General features: G+C 36.3%; 1 protein-coding gene across 1 annotated transcript; it reads left to right on the forward strand.

The window, feature by feature from the left end:
- Positions 1–1,532: 1,532 nt before the first annotated feature.
- On the forward strand, positions 1,533–10,115 carry prxl2b (peroxiredoxin like 2B). The gene is made up of 7 exons (XM_044169132.1): positions 1,533–1,750; positions 2,199–2,403; positions 2,745–2,796; positions 3,327–3,390; positions 3,521–3,596; positions 4,452–4,570; positions 9,478–10,115. Exons 1-7 carry the CDS (start codon positions 1,688–1,690, stop codon positions 9,502–9,504), a joined length of 606 nt encoding a protein of 201 aa, XP_044025067.1. The 5' UTR covers positions 1,533–1,687; the 3' UTR covers positions 9,505–10,115.
- The last annotated feature ends 50 nt before the right edge of the window (positions 10,116–10,165 follow it).

Below are 10,165 nucleotides of genomic sequence, written 5' to 3' on the forward strand. Positions count from 1 at the left end.
AGATTTTCCAAACAATCTTAATGTCTGCTGTGAAAAAGGTCAATTGCTCATGCAGTAAATGCACTTGTGGGTGTGCGTGTGTGCCCACACAGAAATTGTGATTATCAGCAGTAACAGAAGACACTTTGTTTGTTATTCTGTATTCTTTGAAAGGTTTGTATAGGTCTGGCTCACCTCATGGTAACCTGTGCAGATGGTAGGTTCCAGTTAGGCGAGGCTGAGAAGGTAATGGACCAATCACTGGTCTTTAGAGTAGGTGGCAGAGGTGGCAGAGGCTGCAGGTCTTAGCTCTTGATTTCCCCCCAAACCCCCATCTCTTCATTGTTTTTGTTAAACTTTCTGGGTTTGTGCTTGTGTTTTATTAACAGTTTTGTAAATAGACATTTTTAGATAGATATCTGCACATTAGTGCATGTGGGTGTGTATTGTACATACAACAAGGTGCTGGATTGAGTTTGCATAGGTTAAAACATATTTAACTGTACATTGAATATATATATTGAATACTGTACATTAAATATATATCTATATAACATAGGTAGATATATACAGGTATGCAATAATAAGGAGATATGAGCAAGTTCATCATAGAATAATTTATTGAAGTTGACAGTAGTTTTTACATCCCCATTAAAATAGCCTAATAACAAAAAGTTCAAGATACCCTATTTTATTTCATAAACTATATGAGGATGTACTGGTCCCTATAGTGAAGGGATTTTTAGGCCACCTCTGATAGCAGGCTCACCATATCTAATTGACTTGTAATGAGATCTGGTCTGCAGGTTGTCCAGCTTGATACAGGAGGGATGGAAACAACCTCTAAGGCACTGGTGTATTGAATTCATTGTTACTGAACCACAGGTTATTTTTGTGAAAACATTTTTATTAAATTATTTCTGTTTTGGGTAATGGACAAATACAGAAACATGTTTTTTTTATGTAGGCTAAACTCTTGATCTTCAAAGTAACCAACAATACTAGATAAATGTAGTAATGTTTCCATTTGAAATGGAGTAGAAGTATAAAGTGTCAGAAGATGAAAATCAAAATATATCAAAATTGTTCTCCTACAGTAAATTTTCCACCACTGGTTGTCAAAGAAGAGCATAACAAAGTAGCCTCGGTTGTCTCAGGAGTTAATAGAAAACAGACAGATGGGACAAAACAAACAGCAATAAAAAGCAAATCAAAGCGACGAAAGTGACCAAACAAAGGCCATGCAATAAATCTCACTACCTTTGAGCTCACCTATACACCTTATGCAACCTGCATTTATTTTCAATGACTGAATATTTTCAAATATTCAGTCACCACTTTGAGCTCATGTTAAAACTGGTGAGGCAGTGTTTCACGCGTAGTGCAATGTGTAAGAAAACAGTAAACTTTAACAAATAGCTACTGTTTTTAAAAGAATAAAAACAGTTGATTGTAGTGGTGAGATGCACGAGCTGAAAGTTGCCCTTATGAAGCCCCGCCTCCCTTCTATACACCGTGCGCTGTAATTGGCTGTTTTTCAGCACAATCAGTATCTGATTGGACGTCAGTCTTCAGTGGGCGTATCAGGATACAGTTGTTTTGTTACTGTTGTGCGGGCGTTACTCAAACATTATTACTACAAAATTATATACTGTACCAATTGTACATTTCTTGTAACTCTGTTGCCAGTTTACGGTCCGTGTAGAAAATGGCAAACGTCGACCTCGCTCAGGTTGGAAAGAACTTGTTGAAGAGCGCTGACACTGGAGAGGTAAGCCATAAAACTGAGCGACTGTTTAGTTAACAGGCTAATTGTACAGCTTTGAGCTTTCCTCTTCTTTGTCACATCTATTCGGTCGATTGGTTTGTGTTTAAAGGTGCTCTCTTCTAATAAAGCCGTGCTGTTAGGTTGACTTGTTCACCTTAGAGGCATGTGTTCTCTGCTGAGACCTATTGTATTAAACCTGCCATTACCACACAGCATTGATATAATTGCTGTCAAATGACGCCTCCAGGGTGACATAATGATGATCTGAAGGGAAAACATGTGGATATGAATCATGATATTGCACTGTTTGGAATCTATGATGTATGATTTCACAAATAACGCATAAAATTAGTACTGTCTACCTACACCCATTTCCCATATGTCCCTGTGTGTCACATGTTTTGTGGTTTCACTGTTTCATTGTGAGTTTTTCCCTCTCTGTATATTTCAGAGTGTAGAGCTCCAGTCTCTGTGGCAGGACCAGCCGGTGGTCTTGTTCTTCCTGCGCAGGTTTGGCTGTCAGGTGTGTCGGTGGATGGCATCAGAGATCAACAAACTAGAGCCAGACCTGAGAGCCAGCGGTGTAGCACTGGTGGGCGTCGGACCAGAAAATTTCGGGCTGAAGGAATTCAAGGAAGGAGGTTTTTTCAAAGGATGTAAGCAGTCTAATAATCTAATGCAAACAAGGGTCTTTTTCATGTGTGTTTTGCACTGACACAACAGTAGCTTCAGTAGTAGTCACTTATGAATGTGACTCAGATCAGAAGCCATTTGATTTTCTTTTTCTGGTAAGTTAATAAGTAGTATGTTACACTGGAAGTAAAACACTTTTTATATGTTTAATACTTTTCTTAAATTTTTTTTTACAAAGCTTCAACTCTTATTGTAACTTCTAAATCGTTTCACAAGGATTCTAACATGCTTATTGAGCACATCACTCTAAATAGCCAGTCCTTTTGTAGGATTGTAAATAATCATCAATCATCTTCTCTTTTAGCCATTTACGTTGATGAACAAAAGAAAAGCTACAAGGATTTGGGCTTCAAAAGGTGAGTACAGTAAATCCACGTCCCCTTCATGTGACAGAGAAGCTGTTTGTTTTAAATGAATGACAGTTTGTTTTGACCCTGGTGTGAATAGCTTTTATTTGTCAAAGATGATCAGTCTTAATCTTAATAATATAATTTAGAGCTGCAACGATTAGTTGATTACTCGATTAGTCGATCAAAAGAAAATTAATCTGCAACTATTTTGATAATCGATTCATTGTTTTAGTCATTTTTCAAGCAAAAAATCCAAACATTCGCTGGTTCCAGCTTTTCAAATGTGAGGATCAGATGCTTTCCTTTGTCTTATATGAGAGTAAACTGAATATCTTTGGGTTTGGGGCTGTTGGTTAAATAAAACAAGACATTTGAATAGATCTCCTTGGGCTGTGCGAAATTGTAACAGGCATTTTTCACTTTTCATTTGGTTTGACCACTCATGCTAATATTCTCTCCTTTGCAAAATATTAGCTGCTTTGTAATGACCTTTAAGATGATCTTTAATTGAGAAACTGTGTTTTTTTCACATTCAGATATACAGCCATAAGTGTGGTTCCTGCTGCTTTGGGGAAGAAAGTACGAGATGTAGCTGCAAAGGTAGATATCTTCATGATTATATGATTATACTTCATGGTTCGTACTGTATGTCCTATGGTCACAGGAGCTGGGCTAAAGTTGCTGAGACACAGATTGACTTCTGACTGCCTGTTTTCTCTGCTGTTTTCAGGCCAAAGCTGAAGGCATCCAGGGAAACTTCTCAGGAGATCTGCTCCAGAGCGGAGGCATGCTCATTGTGGCCAAAGGTACACTCAATATACACCCGAGGGGGATGTTAGTAACGGTCTGTCTTGTGAAGGTGCATATAAGCGAATGGAGTAAAGCAATGATAGTTCAAAAGACCTAATGAACCGGGGGGTGTCATCATGTCACTTAAATGACGGTAAATAAATGAGCAAAGAAATGCATTTTTGCAGTCTCTCCTCTAGAGGGCAATGCTACATCACATCATTGTCTCAGAACTACTCACCCTCAACATCAGTGCTTCCCAGGGTTGCAGACTTTCGTCACATTTTTATTTCTTGTATCCACACAGTGTAAGGATTAAACTACTAAATTAAACTATTCGAATTGTCAATAGTGTGTTGGGTTAATAATTCTCAGAAATGAATCTGCATACAGCAGTGGAGAGGCACAGCCAGGTCATTCTGTCCTGTCTGACTCCTCAACTTAAAACTGTTGGCTCCACTATAAGTCCTTGAAGGAGACAATTGTCACCCAGCATTATTCCTCTTTGAGCACCTACCCACTTGAAGGAGGTTTAGGCATAAATCTGAATGTTTTTGGAAGCAGTTTAGTTCCTTAGTTATTAAATAGAAGCTTTGAAGTATAACCAGACTGTATTGCACATTGATGGAGGACTTCTTGTATTTATATGTTTTTCTTTTGTTAGTATCTTTTCTATCACCAGTAACACCTAGATATGAAATCTGTTTTAAATATTGAATTGAACTCTATTCTGTATTTTATTACTGATTTTATGCGTCAGCCTAAGTCACAAGTTCACCAAAGCAAATTCATAACCATCTTTGATTGTAATGGAGAAAGTTGACAAGCTGATTACTTGATGATTCCTCCTAAATATATTTTGCTCTGCAAAGGTGGAGAAAAGGTCCTACTGCACTTTATCCAGGATTCACCGGGGGACCACTTACCTCTGGAGGATATTTCCAAGGCTTTGGGTATCTCAGCCAAAGCAAAAGCAGGACAGAGGCCAGTGGTAAGACATCCCATAAACATACAAGAAATGATAAAAGAAATTACTTGAGACACTATTTCCATGTTCCACTTTTCATTTCCTTCCACTATTTTCTTTACTCCCCCTTCAACTTTAAATGTTTTATTGGCACCCATGAGTGAACTCACTTTAAGCAAATGCTATCATTGTGTTTACTAAAGCACACTGGACTGATGTATTAGTTTGTTTTTTTCAGCAGACCCTGTTTTACATCAGTAGCAACACATGCATCAGAGTAGCATCTTCAAGACAATTTCACACTTATTACTCCATTTTCTTGGTCTGTCAGTGTCTGTGTCATAGGCCCCCAAAACCTTTTAAACTTGAGTGATGATCTCAGTCTGTACCTAAATGTACTTAAAAATGCTCTGCAAATACAAACAGAGAAGTTATTATGCAAATACCATATAACATGGAAAAGTATTGGCAGCCTTACCCCAGATTTATGCAATATATATTCTTATTTTTCTCACAAAGACTTTTATGTAGCTACAACAGTGCTCTACATAATTAAATGTCAAGTATATCATGGAGAAATTAATAGGTTTAACATGTCAGTGATTACTTATTACATTAATGGAAAGTCTTTGCACATAACGCATAAGAGCCAGGTATTTGAATAATGATTTTGGTATCTGAGATAGAATATGCCTGTCACAGATGTAAAGATTAGTTTCGTACCTTTACCGTGTTTTTAACATTATGGTAGAAGCTATTTTGACCTTTGCAACTTAATACAACCCACTCATGTAATACAAACGCTTTGTTTACTTTAAAGCTTAAAGGAATAGTTCAACATTTTGGGAAATAAGCTTATTTCACTTTCTTTCTGGGAGTTAGATGATAAGATTGCAACTCATGTCTGTACGCTAAATATGAAGCTACCTGCAGGCTATGGTGAAACGTTTGTTACCTTTTTAGAGAGAGCCAGGCTAGCTGTTTCCTCTTGTTTCCAGTCTTTATGCTAAGCTAGGCTAACCATCTGCTGGCTGTAGGCTTATATTTAACGGACAGATATGCGAGTGGTGTCAATCTTCTCATCTAACATAAGCGTATTTCCTAAAATGTCAAACTATTCCTTTAAAAAAATATTTTTGCAAAAGTAAGAACACCTCTTGTGTTATCAGGGCTTAATTGAGTCAGTGAGAAATGTTTTTATGAAAATGGAGCTCATGCAGCTTATCTCTCATGTTCAGGCTGTAGCAAAATCTTTTGAACATCAATAAATTGTAGCTGTTTTGCATTTTTAGCAGAACTTGATAACAGACCTCAGTGGAATCTCAGCTGATTTTTAAGATGTACGATTGCTTTGAATTTAGAAAACATGAGGATAATGGGGAGTGTTACATTCACTTATAATTGGCTTTGGAGTCTGGATTATTAAGGTTCTGAATTTTCTTATTACTTTGGTGCAATAGGAGGCATTTTATAGATCTCAGACAAAAAATTTAGTTATTTTATTTTAGAACAATTTTGTAGATCAACATGTAGAACTCAAATGCAAAACAAAATAAATGCAAAAAGCAAGTGCAAAAACTCAAGGGGTATGCAAACATTGACAGGGCACTGTATACGTAATAGATCATATAATAGATCATAAAATAGAAATACATTTGTATATGTAGTCTCTGTTCAATACCATAAAGGCACATTTAGAAACAAATTGATCAGAGGTCATGGACATAATATCTCAAGTTCAGAGCTCTAGGGGTTTTGTCCAGTGATAATCTGGGTTTTCGGCATGCCCATGTCATCCAGCACATGGTCTTCAACTCCCCCACCCCCTGGCTCTGTTGCTTGCTTGCTTCCCACAAAACCCTCCATGTGAGAGATATTGCAGCATTTACAGTAGGCTTCCCCATGACCTGTCTGAAGACCAACAAATGTCATCGCTGCAGCCCAGGAACAGAATAGACCTTGTTTTCTTTGAGGGGTCAAAATGTGGCAGAAACAAGTGCGAGTCACAAGCTACCTGACATGTTTGTGTGGAAAATTAAATTTAAATTAAAACAAAGTAATGTCTTCTTGTTCAAACAGCTGATAGACGGTGTTTACTTGTCTTATCTGTGTCTAGCGATGGAAATCATCAAACTATATTTCCCTGAAGAACACCCCGTGTCTCAACTTCAGCACGATGATTCTCAGGCCCTATAAGCAAGACATGTTTAACAGTCTAGACAAACAAAGTTGCCTACAGATGGGCCTTTACCCTAGAAATTGGAGTGCTACTGACCTATCACCTTATCTGTAAGTAACTCACAGATAAGTAGTTAAAGTCAACAACATTGGGCTTAGTCGACACATACTTAACCACAACATCCTCACTATGATCCGGTTATACCATCCTCCTTTTTCTCCCCATGTTTCCTGGTTGCCTTTCTTCTGTGAAAAGGCCAAAAAAAGTGCCAAAAAAAAAAAAAAAAATAAAATCCACAGAATTTTTATGTGAGGATTTAAGAATAAAAATTAAACTAGGGTGCTTTTTTTAAAAGCCTTTTATGCTAACTCTAGCTCATTTAGAGTTGGGGTTTTTTTCATTTGATCAATTAACATTGTCCAAGTAAAAAATAAAAAGAAGAACAAAATAGAAATCCATTTTCAATACCTAATTTCTTCTGATTTCAGACATGTGGTCCATAGAAAAAACTGCTTTGATTCAGTGAAGCAGGCAATGTAAACAGCTCTTTCTCTGCATGATCATACAATAATCCAAATTCTTGTATTTTATAGTGATACCTGTACAACAGTTGCTTTATCACATTTATATAATATGCAGTAAGATATCTTTATGAATCGTCAATCTAGCATTAACAAACTAGGGCTGCAACTTTTCATTGTAGATAAATCTAACAACTTTTATTAACTGATTAATAGTTTGGTCTATAACATCAGAAAGTAGTGAAAAATGTAAATCACAATTTCCCAGAGCCCAAGATGTAGCTTCAAATTACTTATTTTGTGCGAACAATAGTCTGAAACCTAAAGTTATTCTGTTTGCAATGATATAAAAACAGCAGCAGATCCTCCCGTTTGAGAGGCTAGAACCAGAGATTGTTTGGAATTTCTGCTTCAAAAATAGTTTTGAATTAATTTTCTGTCTGTCGATTAATTGACTCATCGTTTCAGCTCGACAATAAATACCAAGGCAACTGAGATGATCAGCTTATGAGCCTGAGAACTGTGATCTTATTTAATTTAAACACTAACTGAATATGTATGTCATTAAATGTGTAAATTGTGTGAATGTACCTGATTGGTCTATTTGTTGAGGCCATGTTAAATTATAGTGAAATAGCCCTTTCTATCTGTCTGAAGAAATAATATTTAGAATTATAACAGTGATTTCTGGTTAAAGTTATTTGACCTCCTTTTGAAAGCTTGGGCCCAGTTGTGTAGCTGCAGGATTTGTTGAATTTGAATAGAAGCATGTTAGTTAGGGCTTAGCTGCTCTACGTGGCTTTAAATATTTTCATGGTTGCATTCCAGCGGGGGGGAAAAAACTCATGGTCATTAATAGGCTGTTTTCAAAAATGGATTTTGGCAACAGAAGATGGAGACTGGTTTGCCTTTGGCCCTTTTTTATCAGAATTTGAATACACAGACACAAGAAGGAGATCAAAATTGTATCTTTAAATCAAAGACGGACGATGTTCAGAGGCTCACTTGGCTTTAACCTCATGTTTTGTTGACATTGGCTTTCCTCATCGTTTTGGGTCCCACCACCTCCGCTGCTCTGTGTGTAATAATAATAATTGCAAAATCAACCATTTTGAAAAAAGAAAATTCTTTTCTTGTGACCTTATTAAAACCCATTGTGTAGACACAGAAATGACCATAAAGCATTGTTACACCAAAAGTAAACATTTCATGTTTTATATGCTATATAGGCTATGCATGAACAAATATATATCCATGTTCTCCCTGTTATACCCTTATAAACAAACTGTTACTTAAAACTCCAACAACAGAGAGTTAAATAGACTAATTTGGTATTTGGGAGGGGTAGAGCTGCGAAAAAACACCCATCGCAGATAAAGAGCATATAAAATCCATTCATTGTATTTAACCATGACATGTCTTCAGTTGTTTAAAAGCAATTCACATGAAATTAGGAAAAGTCATGGAGTATCAAGTTGATAAAACAGTCTTAAGTATGTTTTTTTGAACTGTTAAAGAGAGTCTTGGGTCTCCAGGACCCCAAACAGAACATTAGGGATAAACATCCTCACTGATAGCTCTGTGTAGTAGTAACATTTTCTCCAGCCATTTGATTTGAGCAGATATTAAATCGAAATGTTTAGCAAAAAAAAGAAAAATGCTGTAATGCTGAAATATTAATGTCCAGCGTTTCTTCTTGTAGCTTCATCCTCCATCACTGAGCAGCTAGAAAATGTGCTAACTGTGATTTGAGTCACAATATTGATCAAGACCCTTGTCAGTCCTCTGCAGATACATTATGGCCATTTTGTGGTTTGGGATAGAAAAGCTGTTTCCTCTTGATGTGGGAATATTTGTGTTTTTGTGGTTGTGTTAATTTACATATCACTGGAAGCCATTTTTCCCTTCTGGTAAGTGAACCTCGCTCAAAGTTTTCAACCATAGTAATCTGTATGTGTTGACATTAATGATTAATAGCTCTTTTATATTGATATGTTGCACAAAACTGGATTTGTGGGAGATAAGTTTGATTGCCAGTAATTGGACTTACACCACATCTACATAGGATGCGTTCAGGCACTGTATTGAGGATAGGTCACTCGCATTTCGGCAGTGCTCAGAACTTAACACACGATCACTGTTGTCACACAACGGAAGAAAATATACTTGAAGCGTAAAAATAAGCTTCGGGCTCATTATTTGATGTTTAACCTTTGTATCTTCTCTTGCAGTGCAATGATGAAATTTGTACACAATGATGACCTTGCTGCCCATTGTACATGATGAACACATCGAGATTGAAGAAGTGGAATGTCATAAAAATACTAAAGTGAACATAAAACTACTGCCAATTTTCTTAATTGGTAGAAATTTCTTTGTGACAATATATTATTGTATTATATTATCTACAGTGAAAGCAACAGTGACATTCCTTTATAATCGTTACCTTTTAATTGTAATAAATGTCATGAATTTTAAACTTGCCTTGCACTTATACTGATTATGATGATTGTTTTTTTAAATTGAGTATTTATGAATTTGCATTTATTACTCAGTTTAAAAAATAAATAAATAATTTTGCATGTATCTAATTATAACAAAAGTTTAAATTCAATACTTGGCTTCAGTCCATGATACCTAACTTTTTGACATGACAAACGGGTATCCTGCCTATATGCACGACCAATTGTTTGCTTACTACATTAATAATTCAAAACTCTTATGGCTCCATCATCGGGTTACACATCATCATTGTAGTGCTTTCATTTACTCCCCTTCAACAAATCTTCACATTATATCCACTGCAGTGTTTACTCTCCATCAGTGTGTTGACCTGAGACTTAAAATTAAAAATGTACTGATTTTGTCACCCCCAGTGTATCCAACGTGTCTCTAAACTTTTCAAAGATAACATTTTTT

This window comes from Siniperca chuatsi, linkage group LG2 (assembly GCF_020085105.1).
Source record: "Siniperca chuatsi isolate FFG_IHB_CAS linkage group LG2, ASM2008510v1, whole genome shotgun sequence".
NCBI classification, from domain to species: Eukaryota; Metazoa; Chordata; class Actinopteri; order Centrarchiformes; family Sinipercidae; genus Siniperca; species Siniperca chuatsi.

Excerpts from the sequence above, each read along its gene's own strand:
- prxl2b (XM_044169132.1), top strand. The coding sequence starts at position 1,688 with ATGGCAAACGTCGACCTCGCTCAGGTTGGAAAGAACTTGTTGAAGAGC. Across the intron at positions 2,797-3,326 it reads AAGGATTTGGGCTTCAAAAG|ATATACAGCCATAAGTGTGG; the intron begins GTGAGTACAGTA and ends TTTCACATTCAG. Across the intron at positions 3,597-4,451 it reads CATGCTCATTGTGGCCAAAG|GTGGAGAAAAGGTCCTACTG; the intron begins GTACACTCAATA and ends TGCTCTGCAAAG.